The following is a 22283-nucleotide window of genomic DNA, read 5'->3' as shown; positions in this document are numbered from 1 at the left end:
TCGGTAGCAGCTACATGCAGTGATTCATGTTTCAGATCGTCGGCCACAATCGAACTGAGGTTCATTCGAGTAATGTGGGAAAAGGGGCAGGGGATCGAGGCCTGTTTAAACTGGCAGGAATCACTAGTTAATTTTGGTTTGCCCTGTACACCGCATGCTTACTCGCAAGGTATATTTGAGAACTTTAATATTGCCAGAGGTCACTGGAGGGGGATTTTTGGAAGAGCTTAATTATTGTTTTCGTTCTTATTATAGTGGCTCAGCATCTCTAATCCTAGACTCCTGTAAACACACTGCCTTGACAAGAAAAACACCACAAATGTTCATCAAGAGTTACTGTCAGAAGAAAACTTTCTGGAGACTGAGAAAAGCAGCAGCGTCTTTACTTTGCAGGGTAGTATAAGTTAGTGAAACTGCAGGAGCGAATGAAGTTAGAACATAAAACTCTCCAATGTGGACCAAGAGCAGCTCTTTCCTATGATAAAGGATGTGAGGTGTGAAGTGTGAGAGGAGGGCATGGCGTGATATAGCTGTGGTAAAAAATCACCAGGTCCAGCCAGCATAAACCCTGCAGCCAGATGTGCTTTCAGCAACCTCTGCCAGGTCTGACTTTCCCCTGGTGGAATATATTTCCCCGTTTCATATATGTGTAATTTTCTCACCCTGCAGGCTTAGTAACAGGCTTAGAGCTCTAACTTCATAATTTACCTGTTATTCTTTCTCTGTAAGTCATGAACGATGGGATGTAACACTCTCTCTCCCTCTCTCCACATGAACACTTCAGGCCTGATTGGCTGTGAAGTGGATTGAGTAGCTGTGAGTAATGGTGTGTCCAACGCGCCACACAGGACCGCCGCTTTCTGCCGACTCAGTATTGTGATGTCATGCCCGCACATGGCTTAACTGCGAGTGAGGGAGCGATGGGTGTCTGCAATTAAAAAACAATCCTACCTCAGACTATAATTCACAGTTCATCGCAGAGGGGTTCTGTTTAGACAGTTGGATGGAAACGTCGGTCTGTCAGTCCACCACCGCGGTCCAGGATGACTCTGGAGACCCTCCAACTTTACCTCGCTTCATGTGTATCTACTAAACAGACTTTCACCAGATTTTGTACAGACATTCACGGTTCCCACACGGTAAACCACACTCACTTTGGTGATCATCAGAACTGTTCATCAGATACTTGAATAGCTTCATTAACCTTCCCCCCTCCTTACCTTGCGTATGTTGGAATAGGGAGGGCTGTGTCTGACAATTTTTTGCAAACCAAGAATCACACCTACTTCATGTGGTTGTCCAGTTCTGCAGAGGTGAGGAAATAGGTGGTGTTTGGACTTCCTCATCTCTCCCAGCTGGCACCAGACGTATGAAGCAGCAGAAAGACGCTGGACTCTAACGACTCTAACATTGCACAGGCGTTAAATTTAGGTTGGAAATGAAAGTCAGGTTGACGTCAAAACCCAACGCTGGCTAAGTGACAACGTGACGTATAGAAGACATTTAGCAGATGTTTAGCAGACGTTGGTTTTTGCACACAACTAGAGTGTCAGTATCGTATATGTTAAGATGGCACTGGCAAAAAAAATGACATTAAATTTTGGTCAGGTGACGGAACAACCTATATACTTTCACCCAATTATCAAGTCTAATGATGTTGGTGGCCGGCTGTGTGCCTGTTGGGTAGTTTTTTCACTCTTTGCACAACTTTTTCTGTCACTTTTTGTGTGTACAGAAAAGTGCAACGTTTCAAATGCCTTCCAGGAGAGGCTGTCTGAAAATGTGCACTGTTATCCCCATGTTTAAACGATTAAACCATTATCGCGTCTCCCTTGCCTCTATGACAGCCACTTTTTCACTCTGCCTTCGAGTGTGGCCATTCAGACATCATATGAACTAGCTCTTCTCAACCGTGCCTCAACCCAGTGGTGGATATTTGCAGTTTTGAGTAAAATGTCTGGACAACTATTGGATGCTTTTACATACTCACAAACAAATGCAAAGTCTCAGACGATCCCTCAACAGGGACAGTGGTAACAATCTAAACCCCAAAAACAACCGCCTGTCCACAAAGATAAAGATGAAAGCTCCAGAAACAGGAAGTGGACTTAATACACTGAACTAACATTAACACAATGTCGTCACTCTTAACACATCGACATCGATCATCTGAAAGGAGCATTTTCCTGAGGCTGCTCCCTGCCAATGAAAATATCAGAATGACTCTACTTTCACTGTGACACCTACGTATTTCTGCAATAGCTTGTGAGGTGATTTTGTTGCTTAGTTACCTGTTCAACAGAAAGCAAACATCAACTTCACTTCAAAGGCCCTTTTTCCATTTCACAGGTGTATATGATATCATTTACAAAGCCATGTGACATTAGTAATGCTTTTGGATGGACACGCTCAGTCTTAATAGTCATAGACTGCTTGAATTTTTATTAAGATCAACAGCACTGGCAATTGGACCTTACATCTTTGTAATGTCTGTGCCATTCATTAATATAATGACTTTGTAATGGAGATCATTTTCTTTTACAGCTTCTCTCTTGAGCACGGACAAAAATAAATTATTTCTCTGTATATTCCCCTTTTAAATTTTAATGCTTTCCTTCCAGCGCTCTGTCTCTTTAATTCTCGGGTCAGGCTGTGTAATTTCAATCATAATGACATTAAATCTGCCTGGAGTGGGAGGTGGCACAGGGAGACATTACCTAACCTGCACCAACACCCACGTGCACATATGCACATATACACACACAATTTCAGACGTGAGCTAACCGTTGACTTGACAGGCCCCCAAAGAGCTCATTACATAGACAGCTGTAAAAACACACTTGGCCTTTCACTCTGGCTCAGGTAACTATTATTCTGTACGAGTGTGAGGACACGGATCACACCTGCTGCACAGTGTGTCGTGAGTCAGCAAGGAACTCTGAAAATAAACAAGTAGTTATAGGTCTTTTTGCATTTAGTTACAGATTGTTCATCACCTGACATGGGGATTGGGTTGTATCTTAAAAATCATTTTACACATTTATAAATCTTGCTTGTGTTTAAGTGTGTGTGGTGCTTGGATACAGGAGGAAGTCACTATTAATTCCTAAATGGTTGGTTGTTGTTGTCAAAGTCCAGTTGGGAATGCAGACTAACTGCGCACTGGCATTTTGTGCATTGTGGTTTTATGAGGGTCTATGTTGTCTAAGGCTACAAACAGTTCTGCCTTGAACTTGAAGAAAGGCCTGCACAGACCTTTTGAACCTCCTGAGTCATCCAGCTGGAGGCACTATTTCTTTTGGCAGTGACCACAGCGAGGAGGGTGGGAGAGCTGCAGGCTCGCTCAAGGCACGAGAGCGAGCCTGCAGAATCACGACAGACAAGAGAGGAGCAGCCTGAACCCTGCCATCCTCTGTGCTGGGGTACTCTACAAGTTGCTCCCTGAAGTTAGGAAAAAGGAGAGGGCCTGGTCATCTATTTATCATGCTTGAGCACTGCAACTGTATGAGCTATGCATGAGATCACAGGAAGGCATATCAGCTGCTTGATTTAAAGGGACAGTCCAACATTATGAGAAATATGCTTATTTACTTCAGATTGATATCACTCTGTCAAGCTAAAGCAAGTTAGCCTAGCCTTGTAACCCTGACCCTGTTTGCGCATGAATTAAAGACACATGTTTATTAGTGAGTCTTAGAGGTGCTGGTCAGCAACCTTTGAAGCAAGCTTAGGTAAAGTAAGCTAAGCTAATTGCCTCTGTACCTCCGTCTAGCTCCACATTCAACGCAGATACTAGAGCGGTATCAATCTTCTCATCTAACTCTCAAAAGGAAAGCATCATGTGTACGTCCAAAAATAGTTTGAACCAAACATTTTCACTGTAATTTGTTGTCTCACTGAACTGTCAAAGTGCAGCGGCAGCGAGAAGCACCAGTGTTCCCTGGCCTGCTGCCACTCTCCACACCATGTTGAAATCCTCTGCGGCGGGACACCTTCCTGCTGGAGAGCTGCTGCCGCTGCTGCTTCGGTCAGGTCTGTTTACCTCTGCCAGATTTCACAGGCTGAGTGTCTGTCTAACTGAGTCCTCCACACATAATAGAATACACTGTATTCAGTGTGTATGCATCTGAGTGGAAAGATTGTGTCATTGAGAGATGGTCAAAGAAAGAACGACATGCATAATACACATGAAAATACAGACTTTCAGTTTTCATGTCACGCACCTGTTTACCTTGACCACCAGCCCAGTTCCTAATCCTCTTTCTAGGACTGTTTTGCTCCACCAGAGGAAAATGACTCGCCTGCGGAACAGCTTCCTCCAGATGCTGCTCTGAAGTTCAATAAGTAACCTAACATTTAATACAGTGGCTAAATTAAAGTATTATATGTTTGCTTTCTTTGCACAGCAGCAGAGGGGGAAGAAAATGAGGTCTTGTATCATCATAACCACGTGTTTGGACTTTGGAGTGAATCTGCAGCCAAATGAGAAAGATTAGTCTGCAGTCACCGACTGGAGAACATTGGCTGATTTGTTTCCCTTCATTTTATTTCTGGCACATCGGACCAACGTCTCCCTTATTGGCTCTTATGAAATGGTTCAGTTAAATGGCTGTTTTGTTTTAGCTAATTCCAATAAAAGTTTCTTCCTAGTTCTGAAGGCCTGGCGAGAAATCGTAATGAACAATGACGCAGAAGAATAAATCAGAACATTACAACTGCAACTACAGTAACTGCGCGGTTGACTTATAGATCCAGATAAAAATGTTATGAACAACAGAAAAACAGAAAGTTGTAATAAATGCTATTAACTTCTTGTTATTTTACATACTTTGTTAATTTTATCCAACAATCCAAAGCTTCATTTAGTTTTTTTAAATTCTGGATCAACAATACTCACAAATAGGTCTAAGGGTGGATTAAATTCCTACATAGTGTTTGGTTTATCTGTAAACTCTTGGGATTTTTTTTCTTAAGGTGGATGTTGGTTCTCTGATCCCTTCTTTTGCAATTAGAGATGTTTTTGTTTATGAACCACATTTGCCATTGGTCTTTGTTCTTCTTCTTCTTCTTCTTCTTCTTATTCTTATTCCCAAAAACCAATATGAAGCAAATAGCTAAAACTCCAGGTCCTGGATACCATCACTGCAATTAAGCAGTAACATGACGGTGGTCTTGTTGTGGGTTGGTGGGTTTTCTCTTATTGCTTTTTCCTGTTTGGTAAAACAGGCCAAATTGTGTTCGAGTCAAGCAGGACCCACATGGACGACAGCTGTGGTGAATGAGAGGATGAGTCATGACAGTTTCTCAACATGAAAAACCAGCACTTTGGTTACTGAGGTTAAAATATATTTCTCTTATACTTTGCCACCATCTGTAAATTTTAGCCATAAAATGCAAAATAGTTCTGACAGCAAACTGTGGTGCTCATCGATGAACATGTTCAAAAGCGGTTAGGCGAAGATTTACCACACATCAGGGATTTCTGGTGATTATGCACAAAGAATTACATTATATTTCATCATGTTATTCCACTTTTTAGCAATAAAAACGTTCTTTATGGCTCATGATGTTTGTCTTCAAGCTTGTGTTTCCAAGTCCTGCCAATGCACTCATTGTCCCTATAGATAATAATCATTGAGCCGTGAGTTTCCAGCAGAGTTTTTGTCTTTAAGGCTTCACTAATTAATATTTTGATATTAAGAGTTGATTGTGTGTAATGAGACACACACAGTTAATTATCACTGTACTTCCCCACAACTGTGTGTTTAGTATTGCAACCATGATGATAAATGTCTGTACGCCTGTGGGTCATACCAGAGGGTCGTTTTGTTAAGGTCGAAGTACGTGTTGCTGAATATTGGACATAAAACAAGCTCGTTATGCTAAGATCTAAAGAGGGACCGGCCATCATTCAATGCCTGCAAAGCTAAATAAAAGCAAATATTACTTGGGTGAAAGAAACACGGACACCAATGTTGCTGCTTCCTCTAATTCACTATAGTTTACGTTCACCTTCGAATACAACGAATGGCTAAATTGACATTTTCAGCTACTTAAAACATGTTTCTTTAAAAAGCTGCACCCAGCACATGAGCCTGTACAGACACACAGTCAGACCCTTGGTTAACCTTCACTCAGTGTTTTTGGGAGGAGCTGCAGTATAAAATCCTCTCTTCATTTCCCTCCCTGTGTTTAGAATAACAGAAGTCCAGCTGCTCCGAGTGGAAACTGCTGCTTTTCAGAGACTTTACCCCGTTCTCAGTCTGCGCTTTCTCTCTGTTCTCTGTTTTATATCAAGTGAGCTGCAGCGGCACTGTCAGAGGAGAGATGTAGGCCACTACATATTTAAATAAACTCTCCTTTGTTATGCAGCCAGGCTCCTACCCTGCCTTACAACTCTGTTCCACCATACTGATAATACTGATAATACTTGGTTTCATTTGCACAAGAAGGAGATAAAAGACTGAATTTAAAATGTGATGTAATGAGTCTTATGAAGCAGCAGCCCTGAACCAGACCGAGGTTCAGGACACTTCTTACATGCTTTACCAACTTTATGCAGATAACAAATTAACTAACTGATCTAATACATTCATCACTTCACATCTTTAAGACATCAGTTTTTGACTGATGCTATTGCAAGTTCAGCAAAGTGAGTTTACGCTGGTGCATACTGCCCCCAGGAAACAGCCATATGCTGCCCCACAAGCCCAACATGACTAAAGCGCTCACCAACTCCGCTCGAACATGGTACCAAACTGTCAGCTGTGTAAATAAACACGCTGCAACCTTAGACTGTGATACAAATTCTGACTGGATCAAGTTTTCTCTTCAGGGCTTACCGAGGCCTGTGCACGCTCGCTGCTGAGACCGTTCAGCATCACAGACTCCACTTGGCTGCTGCTGATACCAGACAGAGACTCGAACAGACTGGCTGCCCTTTACACTTCCTGTAAATGCTGAGCTGCAGCTTGTATTCTGCAGAATGTCAGAGCCCAACTTGGAGCTTCAGGGCTTGGTTTTGATTTGTTCATGTCAAGATACCACGAGAAAAAAAAAACACTCAGACTTCAAGGAATACATCTAATGGCTACCTGACCATCAATGTGTCCTATGTTGCAAACTTGCTTGAGAAGAAAAAATCTCTGTTTGCCGTTTTTAGTGTCTAAAAAGTGTGATGGGTTGATAAAAATAGAATAATTTAGAATTGATTGTATTAACTGTGGTGTTTTTAATTTAGTGGCTAAGCCACACTAATGAACTCTGGAAATATCTGTTAATTTGTGTGTTATTAGTGTTATTGTGGCAGTTTGTCTTTCATATGTTGTTGGCGGATCCAACAAGTTTCCCTCTCTGTTAATTAAATCTAATTATATGAATCAGGAACTGAGAGTAAGATAACAAAGTCAGGCTTTGGCACTGCTGTTTTCAGCATGTGGTCTTTTGCCTGTAAAAGATGTATATTCATATGTGTGTGTTTATTTTTGCGCACTGACATATATAATCTGTAGTAAAACCAGATGTGATGTTTTCTATGTGTTGGTGTCAGATCACTATGCACTACACAGGGTAAATGTAATGCACATTTATACTCATGATGAATAGTAATATAAGAAAAACTGTATTTTTAGGTGCAAAGAAGACACCATGAAAAGAGTCTTTCAGTGTAAACAAATCCATTTCAACACATAATTATTTCCATGGGAAGCAGATTATGGCAAAGTTTAAATGACACAGTGCCTCAAGTGTCGTGATAGCAGCTCTATGGCTGTGGGCTTGTAGGAGTCAGGGGTCCCCAAGTCAATCGGAGATAATTATGGGATGTTCATAATGTCACAAACATGCACACTCACGCAACCACCCACCTACACAACACACTCTTATACATACACACACTCATGTAAACAGTTAAAGACACGAGATTGTCCTCTGCATGCAGCCGGATTCCTCTTAGTTGGGAAATTGTTTTGAAGGATATTTAGGCCTAAGTCTTCTTGATTCTTAAGAACTCAAAGTATTCTTACCCAGAAGAGCCTGATTCCTCTGAGTGATGGATCTCCACTGAAAGTCTACTGTACAGATTGACTGATGAAAAGCCAAAATGCACCTTTTTTCTGCAGGAAATTCTTTCTGTGCTGCATCACACATCACATTTTCCTTCATATTTGAACTTCATCCTTGCTGTCCAAACATTCCTCGTAAAGACTCGCAGGACCTGGCTCCCATTAGCATTTGGAAACTGTTCAGATATTTGTATCTGTGATTGATTGAGAGGGTCTGTTTACCCTGGAGAAGTCATGAGTTAGAACTGCTGACACTTCCTCTACTCGAACAGATGCTCCAAGAGGAGCAAAGCAAATGTTGGCCACAGTTTTCAGCCCCTGTGTGACCCAGAGGGGCTTTATTACACTGTCAAAAGGTCAGAGGGTCAGAACTGTTTTATGCACTTTTACGGTAAATTCATAAATATGTTATTGCAAAAGTCATGCATCCAAACCAACACACACGAATACACAAACACCAGCCAGGTTGAACAGCAGGAGTACACATGCCGAAAAGAAAGATCTCACAGGACCTCTTTACAGAACATCACCTGGTATGTATTAGCTGTGTGTAATTACTCTGTCGACTGATCATAAATTTGAGATAAACTGCGACCAAAAAATAACTGGAACTAAAGTGAATAAAGTTGGAGAATGCCACTGACCAGGCAGAACGACCGCAGTGAACTGATTAACTTCTAAATGCAGAAAAAAACAGAAATATGTCATTTCTGAAATCTTAATGCAAACAGTGGATGGTTCATATTTATTTCAGCTGTTTGAACCATACGTTTCTCATTCATCTCTAAACCAAGATGCTGGAGGAAATAGGAATTCCTTAAAGTAGCTTTACTGTATTAGACAGTATTAATTTATGAGGAATGGGAGAGGCTGCGTTTATATCTAGAATAGTGAATTTGTTTTTAGACGGGTAAAATGAGATTTATTTCTCTATTATATTTAAACACTTGAGTATAGATATGACATTCAACAAACATTTGAACCAAGGATGAGCCTTTTCCATTCGACTCCCCATGTCTGTTTTATTATTATATTCTCCTTAAGGCTGTGACACTTTGTTGAACCTGTTACAGATATGATTTGATAATCATGACTGTTTGGATTAATCTGCTCTCTGGGTCACTTTGTGTCAGCAGTGCGGAGATAAAATCAGTGGTATTTACTGATTCTTTCCACACGTCTTCTTCAGTCACTGCCCGTAATTGTTATTGCTGTAACATTGTTGTAAAAATGTTTGATTTTTGACAGGACTCTGGACCTTTATCATATTTAAAAACTACGCCAATAAAGGTTAAATAAGGGTTCAGTGGCTGAGAATGATTTCAAAGCGCAGTTCATCAGGTTTTAGTGCAGGGCCATATCTCGGCTAAACTTACTGCTTTGGTTTTCTGCTTTAGTGCAGGGAACAGGCACGAATTTGTGCTTTTATTGTATTTTATTGTATATCATGATGACACAACAGTATTTGTGCTCTTCAGTCTTTATCATCATTTCTGGCTCTCAGGCCTAAAAAAAACCTACATTATCCACAATGCAACAGTTTGGTTGGATGTTGAGCTGTGTTTTGCTGGTAGCAGCTAATGTAGCCTCGAGCTGCTGGCCTGAAGCAGAGATCAGAGGCAGGCTGCAGGAGTCCGGTAAACTCACTTCTGTCTAACTCCACACCAACAGATTTTTATTTTCATTTTCAAACTTGTCTTCAGTTTGAAGCAACACTGACTCCAGTGACATCACATAAGGCAGTTTTTCCACACTGTACACTTTGATGAGTAAAACCCCATTAAGGTTTGTTTGCATCCTCTCTCAAGCATTCCTCTCAGACCAGTTTGAGGATTCAAAGTTAAAATTCAAAGCAAATGCTCTTTAGACAATTATCATGATGTTCCATGGCATAGTGTCTCCTCCTGGGCTGTTTACAAGGTATAACAGTAATTGTTGTTGTTTAGGGTTAGGGTTAGGTTAGTCCTTTAATCTAACTTGATGTGGACAAGATCACGTGGAGGACTGGAAAAGAAAAATCTTCACCAGAAACACACAGATACAACATGGTGGTTGAAACAAATGAGGGTTGACCTTTTGGACTCGAGATGGGTGACTGGTTTGCACACACAATGAAGCACGTCACACACAGACACACTTTAGGATGCCATGTCAGTCTCATAATCCAACACAAGCAAACACTGCTGTTAAAGACAGGCTGGTAAAGTGTGTGTGTGTGTGTGTGTGTGTGTGTGTGTGCGTGTAAGAGCATGTGACACCATGTTGTGGTGTGAGTTAGGTCAATCTGTCCAACACATGGGATCGGAATGAATCACTTCCTCCTTGAAGTGTGAAGACAAGATATGCAGAACTACTTGTGGCATCCATGCCATTTGTGTATATATATATGTGTGTGTGTGTGTGTGGTGTGTGAAAAACACTGACATGGTTCACATACCTGTCCACTTCGGGCCATGACATGTAGATGTGTGTGTGGTCCTCACCCACCAGCAGATGTTAGGGTTACCACCAGTACATGCCATTTCCATCGTGTTTGGGTGAGAGAGAGAGAGAGAGAGACCACTGCAAGAGTGGTTTAGGTTATTGTGAACAACAAATGGCTAACTGAGACCACCACAGACCTCACACTGACTACTCTCCCCTCCTCACACACACACTAGCCGTGTGCAGACCATTTGGCACCATGGGTAATTTTACTGTTTTGATGTTCCTCTTTTCTTGTGCGTACGTCCTCTCTGTTTGCTGTAGGCAGAGGACGGACTGCAGTATGGAGAGGATGACAGCATATTTCCTATACATAGGAAGGAACATGAATCAATGAGAATGAAAAAAAAAAAAAAACGCTGCGCGATATAAAATACATAACAGGGGATAACATTATGAAGCACAGAGAAGGAAAAGTGTTCAATAGAAAGATGAATTATGTAAAACAGGCTGTTAAAAAAAAAGGTCAAGGACAGAGAACTTTATTTCTACCATCAATGTTTCATGTACTTCAGCTGGTCGAGCCGACGCCCTGCACCACAGAATGAGACCTTTCTTCTTCGCTTGTTCAGGTGAAAGTCTTCACCACTTTACTATTTCTGGCATCCTGGATTCGAGGTTTTCCATTGGAGAGCAGCCACTATGCTGGACCAGACAGTGACCTCTGGCTGTCACCAATGAGGGATATAGAGACCATTACAGACAGGTAGTTCTCTCTTATTTATTTGCTCCTTACTTCAGGTAGGGTGTCCCTATGCATACTAACGTGTCATAATGTTATTAAAAGATACTATCATCCAATAAACAAGGGATGAAATTCATTAGCTGATCAGTTGCCTTTAGTTAAGCTGCTTGCGAGAGGAGCACCCTGTGGGAGGTTTACAGCATTACATCTACATAGGGCAGGTGAGGAGTTTCCGTACAGAGGAGGCAGCTGAACCTTTGGGTGATGACTCATGATTTCCAGATAGATAGAAATACAGCATCAGCTATTTACATCAAATTGCCAACAGCCTTTTTGTGGTGCCAGATGGGTGGATTTTACTGCTTTAGGATATTATTATTCACTTCAGGACACAGCTGTTTTGGTACCTGACAGTCACAAACAAGCAGAGAAAAGTTTGTGCTAATACTTTGAAGGATCAGACACAAGTCTTCTACCACAGCTACCAAAATAAAGACCAGGATAAATCAGTGCTTCCACTAGAGTTTCCTGAATTCTAACCTGCTCCAGTGCATAGTGTGAAATAACTCCTAAATAGGCTGAATAATATCCTCTTCATATAGCAGTTAAATACTGGACATGACGAAGGGGGCTGGCTGACTTTGGGGGCCAGTATAAAACCTAAATGGCACATACATGCATTGAAGACATGAATTATGGGAACCGCGTGTGTTTGGTTGGAACATCTCGTCATTTCTCCCCATAAACATGAAATTAGCTGTCAGGGACAGAGCTGGACTCGCTCCCTGCAGGGGAAGTAATTTGTGCTGCCAGGCCACTGGAGCGCTCACTGTCACCGCCAACACTTTTATTGTGGCTGATTGGGACGACCTTCTGCCCTCCCGCAAGTTACAGTGTCCCACGCCAATGTATTCTCCCCCATCACTGTCACACACATTTCAGTAATGTGTACCAACAGTATTTCTTTCACCCGACGCTTTGGCACACACAAAGATATGATGAGATAAACAACATACATGACTAAGTTATTGACCACAATTACAGCCAATTTGTTGCATCTTTTATATGCCCCTTTTGTCAGTGTGTTTCCGGTATTGTCATATCAAAACCAGCATTCCCATCATCACCTGCACACCTGCTCCCAGTTCTCTGTAGAAACACCTGGTCCTCAGCATTGTTTCTCTGCCGTTTCATCTGTCGTGCCTTTCCAGCTGTAACGCTCCATCCTTTTGTCATCATGTTCCTGCCTTACATTGTGGAGGGAGTCTGCATCAAAATCTAGTCTGCTTCCATTTTTTGTTTGTGAAATCCTTAGGCAGGATTGAAGCACCTGTAGCTGCAACCAACAAGTGTTTTCATTATTAAATCATCTGATAATTATTTTCTTTGTTAATCAATTGCTCACTGTACAAAAATGGCACAATAACATATTGAAAATTGCCCAAAGATGTTGGATTAACCATCACAGAAAACTGGGAAACCAGGATGTAACAGGTAACTTGGTATCTTTAATTAATTGATCATGAAAGTTGTTGACAATTAATTTTCCATCAATCAACTAGTCATGTAATGAACTTGTCATTTCTGGTCTAGAGTGCTGGTTGGTTTGTGGGTCTCTGAGGAAACACTAAAACTGACATGTACAGTGATGGTCAATAGGGGCCTCACAACAAACCTCGACCCCAGGGCCCCCTAGAGGTTAATCCAGCCATGCTTGCTATGTAAACTGTTGTAACATAAATAATATGAAGCATTAAACAACAATTTCTGTAACTGTCAGGGTTCATTTTACTCACTGAGTAAATCTAACAGCCCTGCACGCCTGCACAGGTGTTTTCACTTATTTGTGAGCAGAGCAGAGGTTTTATAAGAGTAACAGAAAACACCTGTGTGGGTGAGTGAAGTGGGGGGTTGTCATGGTTTTTAGTTGCCACTTTGCATGATGTACATTATCCACAGGTATTCTAGAAATAACTCAGCATAGGAAAAGTACAAATCTAATAATAACACTCCTCTTTTACAGTCTTGTGTCATCTTATTACCGAAGAAAAAAACTTGAAAAACTTCAGGTTTAAGATTTGTATAGATTGTGCATACGAATGTGCAATATTTCAAGAAAAGGTAATGTAAATTTTACTACAAACTAGGTGTAGTTTCACAGTATGTATAACTAAGTAATAGTAAAAAAAAAATGTTTGCAGTACAGCTGTAATGCAAATGCACTAGTATAGCAATTTACTGTGTTACAGAGTAGTGCTACACAGTGGTTCTGATATCTCTTGATTTATTTTCCATATTCTGAGTTAGCCTGCAGACAGCTTCTATTTAGGCGATGGATTCCCCAGTTCTTCAGTCACAAACAAACTACAAAGCAAACTCCAGACAGCAGTTTTTACTTTAGTAATCCACAACAAACAGAAGCGACACATTCTTATTTTACAATGCATTTTACAACCATGTGAGAAGAAACACTGTCACCACAGCCAGACTAAACTGTTTTGCATAGATGAATTTCAGTGCATGAGAACTCTCTAATATAATGAACACTCTCTTGTCTTTGACTGAAATTGAGAAAAATATGCATAGTTAAACAGACCCCGAAAGACTTAAGTCCAAGCCCATGTATCTCTTACTCCTGTGAAGCCTCTACAAAGAGTTCCTGCGCCACCTAGTGTTGAAAGAGCAGACCTTGAAAAAAAGATGGGGGAACTGAAACCTGAGACCATACAGACTGTATACCTGGATGTACAATGAATTCTCAACACCTAATTTAACCTTTGCAGAATAAACAGATCTTGAATCAAATATAACATTTTGTTTTGTTTTCATTATGTGACTTTTCATGAGCAAAACAGTTTAATTTCTATTTATTTGTAAATATCATAAATATATGTGAGCTATGTTTGAGTAAGATATGGGAATAGAATACAGCTAATTTATCAATGAAAAATATAATTTTTCTCAATCACCTGCAAGCCACAAGCATTACACATTGTGGAAGATCACTGTGTTTACATCTTTGCTGGATTAGGACCAGTGTCAGTGTGCTTCTTCCAGTAAGCTCTGACTGTACAACACTGTGGGAGCTGAGTCACAGACCAGATGGAGGCTCTGATCTGTAATGAGTGGAAACCTGGCTAAACTATGGACATAGCTCACAAACACTGAACCAAATCCTAAACCAAGTGAGTTTTTTATACTGAATGTGTAGTTTATGGTATTTGAAATGTGGTAAAAATGTGAATGTATATTTACAGTGTGCCATATCACAGTATACCTGTGAAGTTCTTCCTGGGTGCTAGGGCTAAGCGGTTTTAGTTTGAACATTTAATGTGCTTTAAATGTAGTTTTAGTTCATTTAAACTGAATGATAATAATGTAACTCTTCCTGAAAGAAAGGGTGCAATTATGTTAATTACTGTAGAATAAACACAGCCTCAGATGTTGGAAATGAATATATCTCCTTGTGAAACACATTTTTAATCTTGTTGGTTGCTCTGCAGAAGATGTTCAGCCTGCAAAAACAAAACACAACATACAGTAAGTATCAAGGGCTGTATTAGTTCACTGGTGTTCAATAAAGACAGTTCTGTTCAACATAAATACTGAGGAAACTACCAAGAAGTCGACGGGGTCCTCTGGTTTGAACTTGCAGCACTCTAACATGGCCTCGGTGAGCGAGGGCATCACATACTTCATCAGGTAGTTCCTCAGAGGCAGAGAGTGAGCTTCCAGCAGCTCGTGCTCCTGTCTCTTCACCTCAGACAAATTCTTTTGCTAATAAATGACGGACAAATTGAACTGATGGTTACATCACATACACATATCTGCTTCCATAAAAATCAATTTATTGAACTGCATGGAACTTTGGCGGTCTAAGAGTTCCAAATTTCAGAGACATTTCCTGAAAAGACCAAGGTAATTTGGTACTTGCTTGCATTACCTAGTGAGTCTGCAAAAATGTATAATTGTCTGCAGCCAGACATGCAATTCAGTATATATGAGACATATACATAATACATGAATAATTAATGTATATTTTCTTGCACAAGAATCTTCTCACCTTTATATAACATATTTATTTACCCATTCATTTTTTGCACTAATGTCTTATAAAGATCTACTTGCCTAGTCTGTGATTTGGGGATATGCACTGGTTTTATTTGTTCTTTTGGACAATAGAACTATTAAACTTTTCTTCACCCACTGCAGCATGATAATCAGAGCTCATCATTGCCATCTGTGAACCACAAAGCCTCTCTCAACTTACCCACTCCTCATACTGGGTTGCCATCTCAGCGAGTGCAGCTTCATTCCTGCGTTTCCTCTCAGCAGCCTCTGCAGCCCGTTTCTGCTTCTTCTTTTCTTCTTTCTTTCTGTCCTCCTCCTCCTGCTCCTCTGGGCTCAGGCCATAGTTCTTGGGAATCCCAACCATCTCAGTGATTTTCTTCATAACCTCTTTGTACTCTGGATCATCTGTAGTCACTTCTGGAGAGGAACAAGTCCCGGTCACATTTAAACACAAAGCACTGTTAAACACACAATTATATGCACACAGACACATACCACTAACTCTAACCTTCTACTATTTCATTTTATAGATCAGAGGTATTTCTAGGTATTCTGTTTATGGCTGTCTTTCCTGTTTGTGCTCTAAATCCTGTGTGGTTTTGAGGACAGTACCGATATGTTCTGGTTGAATCTCCAGCTCATCAAAGTAGTCCAGCAGGGTCTCCTCAGCAGCACTGAGTTGTCTGTATCTCATCAAGCGAGCGAGAAATTCATCCTGGGTGTAACGCATTTTCTGTGCTACACTTTCTGGGAGTCCTTGCACTCTTTTCATCAGAAAATCATCAGTTGCTTCTAAGGCAATAACATGCTCTGCAAAACATGAAACAGGTAGGATAATTTAGTTCATTAGTCAGTTTAGTAAGTTGGTACTGAAACATCCATTATTGTTATGTTGTAGTAAAGTATTTTATTGACCTGGAGTGATGATCTTGTTGTACACAGGTGTTTTAACCATCAAATCCTGGCTCTCTGCGTCCTCCTCTGAAGAATAAAAGAACACCATACATATGTGGGCAATAAATATTATTAAGAGGAATACTGTAAATAAATAAATGGATGAAACTTACCCGTGAAAATAATCTTTGCTTGCTCATAGGTCTTAGGGAAGCCATCCAGAACGAATCCTTGGTTCCTACATGGCTTTGAATTCAGCTTTTGTTGCAAGATGTCAAAAACCAGATGTTCTTCCAGCCGACCTGATGGATCAGGAAACTGGTTTACAAAGCAAGAAACTACCAGGCACTCAGACATCTACTGTATGCAACATCAATCTATAAACTGTGCAAACAACTTAAACAACTAACAGACACACTAATCTATGCTTTTATTACAAACCTGTATTCACTTCCATGCTTTTGTTAATATTGTCCAGCTGTGTGTGCGCAGCAGCTGCTACCTCCTCACTGACAGAGTCACCTCCATCCACTATCTCCTTCTGTAATACACAGAAATAAATATGACATTTTCCATACACCTCTCAAATTGCATCTACATGTTCTTTACACGTCATTTTCAAAAAAGAACTTCCACAAGAGGGCAGTATGTTTCCTTTAGTTAAATGTCAACAGTGAGAGAAAAAAAACTATATCTGGTTAATAAAATTCTTGGCTTCCACTGACCAATTGTTCAATCTTTTCCTCAATGAGCTCTTTGATCTTGATGTGATGTATCTGGTAATAATTGCAGAGCTTCTCTGAAACAGTGGTTTTACCCACAGATGGAGGTCCAACCAGGCAGATTCTGATTGGCTACAAAGGTGGAAAAAAAGGAAATACTTGTTAATGAATGAATCATGGCAGCTTTTACAGGTGTTAAAATAGCTTTTTACACCTGAAATACCCCATTAAGGTGTCTAGTTAAATATCTATCTTAAATTAATTTGACTATTTCCTGCTGTCTGTACACTCTTGTCCTTCAGTGTTGCTGAACAGGTCTTTTATATATCTCGTACTTATGACAGTCAAGAACAAATACCGTTTCCATTGTCTGAACGACTTGAACACTCACAAGTAGCTGCCTGGTGTCTTTGTATTCCTCCACAATTCTCTCCATGTTCTCAACCATCCCAGATTCAGACGTCCATCTGAGGCTGAAGGAGTCTTTTATGATAAAAGCATCCAGGCTGAGGTTGATGCTTAGGTACTCCAGCTCCTCTGGCTGAAATGACAGACACACACTTTAAGGGTTAGGAGCACAATTTGTTTCATACTGATTAATTACAAGCAAAATACTCAACAATGTACAGCAGAGGGCCACAACTGTGTAGATTTTCCTTATAATCATAAACAACAGCAGGTGGTTTCTTGGCTCCTGTATCTATAAACACTGTGATTACTGTATAAACAACTCAGATGCTAATTCAAATGTTTTTTTAATTTATACTAATGACCATAACCAACTCCGACCCAGATACAGAAGTTCAAGAAAAACTGTCTCTTGCCATAACTGTAGATATAAATCTAACCCTGCTTTGACTGTGTCAGATAGTAAACATGTTTAGGGTGTAAAGCAACATTTTACATTTTCAACTGATATTTATTCTAGATACATTAAATGGCAAGACATAGATGGATACTGAAATGAAGAAAGTAGCCTTCCAGCCATTTTCCATAGAGCATTGTTTCCACATTTAACTGCATAATTAGATGGATTCTCACGTTGGGAAAAATGAAACATATCAACTGGGTATATAAAATGAAACTTGTGTACTTGTTGTAATCGACAGAAATAATCCAGACAAGAATCTAACTAATTTAACATAAGAAAAAAATACATGCTTTACCTTAAAAGCTCTCATGGCGATGGCTTCCTGCTCTGGTACTTTGTTAATTTTTCCTGGGCCAAGTGTATCACTTACCATCTAGTTAAGAGTCAGAGAGAGAGAGAGTTTTGTATCATTTTTGCACCTTTTCATTTTTTTTCTTTTTTCATATTGTCATTTGTAGTTCACAGTAGTACAACTACTACAAATATATAGACCATTATCTTTGATATACATGCTATTGTTTCTAACAAGGCTACCTTCACAATATCCTCCAAAGTGTTCTTGGAATCATCAACAGCAAGGATGTACTTTGACTTTGGCCTGAGTTCAATGATGTTTTGGATCACTCTGAAAAAGGAACAGTCAGTTCAGCTTTGCACACAGATTACTATTGGGTATTGAGAGGGGGGTTGAAATGAATTTAAACAATTTTACCATAAGACTGCAAATAACAAAAATGTGAAACCTGAATACCTTCTGAAGTACATTTAATTAAAAAGAATTACCCAGCAAGGTCATATATGTGAATCATGGGGATGCGATTTGTGCCCTGTCCAAATACGGGGACTTCTGGAAACTGCATCAACCAAGACACCTGTTAAAAATAACGATATTACAAATTGTGCATGCAGTACAAACACAGACATAGAGTATATTGTGTGCCATTATTAGTAGTGGTATGTTTATATCTACCTTGAAAAAGTAGTGAAAGAGATTCTCCCCTTTTCCATACTGAAGACCACTAGCTACAACATAACCGGTAAGTTTGGACTTTTTCTGTAAATTTGTGAAATCAGAGGACAGTTGAATTAATGTGGGTCACAAATACTTTCTAGTTTTTGTCTTTTTAGAGCTAAATTCATTTTCCAGGCGCTGTTATCATCTCAACAGTTCAATATTGCCAACTATGAAACTACTGCACTGAAATATTATGATGCCATAAATTGCTACTATTGTGTTGAAATATTATTGGAGGACACTGATATTTTCAGCACCATGATTTACTGACCCCTCTACCCAGTTTGAGCACAAGTTTCTCCAGATTGTTGTGGTTTTTAAAACTGGGATGAGGCCGTCTTCTTCTGAACTCCTCTTCTGTTAGCAGAGCTTCTGTTTCCTCCTGAGGAGAGAAATTATAATCACACTGATTGTTTACTATGCACAGGGCAAAAGCTTGCCTTTATTTTCTTCAGGCTCACCGGATTCTGTGGCTTGGTCATGGCCCAGGTCATCACTGTCGAGACTAAGATGAACATTTTCCGAGACTTAAAGTTTTCCAACTCAGCATGAAGGGCTGTTTGTGGAAAAAAAAAAAGAAAGGATGGTGAGTACAGGGACGAACAGAATTAAGAATTAAGAAGAATTAAGCCTACATTTTAACCACATTATTGGATTATAGGGCATGATGCAATCTCTTTTCATTATTAAGCCATTCCACCAAATAATAAACCGATCTCATTCCCTTACCTGTGATTGCCCATGTTGCCTCTTCAACCAGCTGCTGTGTTGCATTTTCTGAGATGTTGTACACCACGACATCACACTCCAGTAGTTGCTCAAGAAGCTCATCTCGAGTGGGTGACTACCAAAGAAGATTGTATAGCCGATTATGCATTGCCATTTCAATTGTATTACCCAGAAATAGACATAATTTTGAGCTGTTCAACTTCCTGTTTGCAGTTGTGGAACAATAATTCAGATGAGGTACTTGGGAAAAGAGCGTTGCAACAAATCCTGTATTCAAATTTACTTAGGCCTGCGTGAAATATATTGAAGAATTCAAAAATAAAAGTAATTATTAAGTAGAACGGTCTCTCAATCTTACTGTAGCCTATGTTATCATATATAAATTATGATTAGATTACTGCTGCCGAGGTTAAGCAGCATTTTAATGTGTTTGGATCCAGTTTAACCTTATTATATATTATACAACTGGGCAGTTTAATCTATATTATTGAAATCATATTGTACAACATGACAACATGATGGCTTTGTGTAAAGAAATGTATGGTAAAATATACACCATTTGCTTCTTAAATGAAGTGGAGCATAAGTATAAAGTAGCATGGAATGGTACCATTAACTCAAATGAAGTTTAAGTACCTATGTACAAAAATGTGTACTTGAGTAAACCTACTCACTTACTTTCCACTAGTCTTACCTGTATGTGGCCTATAAAGCCTTTGTGCAGCTACAAACGGAAGAATTGCAGTCTTTTACACCTGTTATTTAACGCCTGACTCACCGCATATTGCTCCAGAAGAAAGCCTGTGTTTTCATCTCTGGAGGCGGAGACACTTCCCACTATCTGGAAAGCAGGTTCACCTCCAGCGGAGGCTGTGGGCTCCTCCGCGCCGGCATCCTCCGGGGGCTCCCCGGCCACGCATGTCGATAAAAACTAAAGAAGTAGGTCAGAAAAAAAGTACCGTAAAGTGGGTCATGAGAGGTCATCAACATGTAGCACAGACTTATTTTTACTTTACCTTAGCGATGTGCTTGGAGGAATACCTGTCCACGTCGCTGATAAAAATACGTTTGGGACGAGTCTGTTGCTTTTTGTCCCCCATTTTAATAAAGGCGACGACTTATGGTAACAAATGCTTTGCGCTCTTGTAGTAATATATATGTTAACTTTATTATTAAAGGAAGTAAGCGCTTCAGTTAGTAGCCTAGCTGTTTGTTGACTAAGAGAACTTGCCTGTTGCTATGGACTCACTCCGGTTGCTATGGCTATCAGACCTGGATACTGCGCAGTAGTAAAAGACAGGACACGTCCAGCTGCGCACACAGCCCAATATCAGTCCTTCTACTCTACATGTTTAATGTAAAATTTATGTAAATATATATATAATATGTAAATATGTAAAAGTTTTTCAAAGCTCAGAAAAGTCTGTTTTTTTTTTTCTGAGTGACGTCACCAGTGTGTACGTGCACTCTATCCGCGGTCCCGCTGTGTCTCGGGAACGAGGATGGTTGCTAGGTTACTGCTAGCGTCGCCAGGAGGAGAAGTTCGTGTGAAAAGTGAATAAACAAACAAAGGCGAGTTTTCTTCTACACACATCAAGGTTCATTCATTTTGTGATTTTTTTTGTCGCATTTATTCGTCACTTCTTACACTTTTTTTTGCCTGAACTATGTTCAACACTCAGAGGAAGAAAACAAGAAAACAAGACAAGGTTCCTACTATTGAAACATGCGTTTTCTTGAAGACCATGTACTCAAATATTAAACCATAACAACAATATAATTTGAACAGGTTTGTTTGGTGTGTGTGTGTGTTTGGGGATTTTTGCTGCTAAAGCTGAGTAATCTTGCCCCAGAAACCTGCTAACTACTTTTGATTTTCATACGATTTTTAAAAAATATTAAGATGAGTGAGATTTTCTTTCCACAGGTGACCCACAAACACAAACTCCAAACTAACTGAGCCTCCTTCAAAATAAAGAAAAGCCTCTGCAGCAAACTGAAAACAGCAGCTGTGGTCGTCCTGGATTTCAGTGGTGTCCAGTTTACAACTTGAACCTCATCTGACACCTCGCACCAATCAAGGCTTCACTGTTTGGTCATAAAGTCTTGTTTTACCGTCTGTGTCTTATATCAATACAACTCAATGGAAATTACCAGACATATGATTTAAAGAATTTAAATGCATCACAACAAGTGATCAGAAGCTGAGAGACAGGAGTCTGGTCGTTATTCTGATCCCAGGTCACAGCAGAGATTCAACCAGCTGTGGGCCTGAGTCTGCTCCCTCTGCAGCTCCACCTGGATCCCTCACCTCAATGCACTCTTCTTCTCAGTCAGCAAGATCTTGAATTCATTTCAGATATAAAGCCTGTAAAATGATATGAGGTTGATGAGTATGTGATCACTTCCAGTGGTGATTGCACACACAGTAAACTCAGAATAACAAACCTAAATAAATGCAGGTGAAAGACCTTGTAAACATGTTTATGGTCTCCGTTTTGCAGCACTGAGAGTCATTCAGCAACAGTTTGACTGATAAATCAAATGTTAGGAGGATGTGCACACAATGAACGCACTCGTGAACGCGCAGCACCAGATCGCTCTCATTGCCCAAAGGCATGATGGGAGTGACACTACTGCGCAGTCTCTATGGGCCGCATAACGCGGAAGTAACCCGGAAGCCAGAAACTTTTTCGGCGTATGCGCATGAATGTATTATGTCTTATAATACATCCATGGTCTGGTAAAC

The 22283-nt window shown here is 40.1% G+C and overlaps 1 protein-coding gene across 2 annotated transcripts; it reads right to left on the bottom strand.

The window, feature by feature from the left end:
• Positions 1 to 13757: 13757 nt before the first annotated feature.
• On the bottom strand, positions 13758 to 20961 carry LOC139612421 (adenylate kinase 7-like). Of its 2 annotated transcripts, none has more exons than XM_071467986.1 (18): positions 20551 to 20961; positions 20313 to 20465; positions 19535 to 19649; positions 19267 to 19361; positions 19077 to 19187; positions 18761 to 18844; positions 18574 to 18662; positions 18325 to 18415; positions 18086 to 18163; positions 17311 to 17460; positions 16923 to 17051; positions 16639 to 16738; positions 16371 to 16499; positions 16219 to 16284; positions 15916 to 16113; positions 15503 to 15717; positions 14851 to 15009; positions 13758 to 14747 (listed from the first exon to the last, which is right to left on the bottom strand). In XM_071467986.1, exons 1-18 carry the CDS (start codon positions 20632 to 20634, stop codon positions 14712 to 14714), a joined length of 2082 nt encoding a protein of 693 aa, XP_071324087.1. In that variant the 5' UTR covers positions 20635 to 20961; the 3' UTR covers positions 13758 to 14711. The 2 variants fall into 2 exon arrangements, with proteins under 2 accessions (XP_071324087.1, XP_071324086.1); XM_071467985.1 differs by having other exon boundaries at positions 15503 to 15720; positions 20551 to 20957.
• Between the last annotated feature and the right edge of the window lie 1322 nt (positions 20962 to 22283).

The sequence above is a fragment of the Trachinotus anak genome, unplaced genomic scaffold, assembly GCF_046630095.1.
Source record: "Trachinotus anak isolate AG129_WGS33_773 ecotype Australia unplaced genomic scaffold, CSIRO_AGI_Tana_v1 ptg000031l, whole genome shotgun sequence".
In the NCBI taxonomy this organism is placed as follows: Eukaryota; Metazoa; Chordata; class Actinopteri; order Carangiformes; family Carangidae; genus Trachinotus; species Trachinotus anak.
The sequence above is the reverse complement of the archived record's forward strand: the minus strand, read 5'-3'. Positions and strand labels throughout refer to the sequence as shown.

What these genes read in the sequence shown, in the direction of transcription:
- LOC139612421 (XM_071467985.1), bottom strand. Translation starts at nt 20,634, where the DNA reads ATGGGGGACAAAAAGCAACAGACTCGTCCCAAACGTATTTTTATCAGC. An exon ending in TCGCCATGAGAGCTTTTAAG is followed by an intron (nt 17,461 to 18,085) that starts GTAAAGCATGTA and finishes CTGTCATTTCAG; the next exon opens with CCAGAGGAGCTGGAGTACCT. An exon ending in AGGAAAAGATTGAACAATTG is followed by an intron (nt 16,739 to 16,922) that starts GTCAGTGGAAGC and finishes TGTGTATTACAG; the next exon opens with AAGGAGATAGTGGATGGAGG.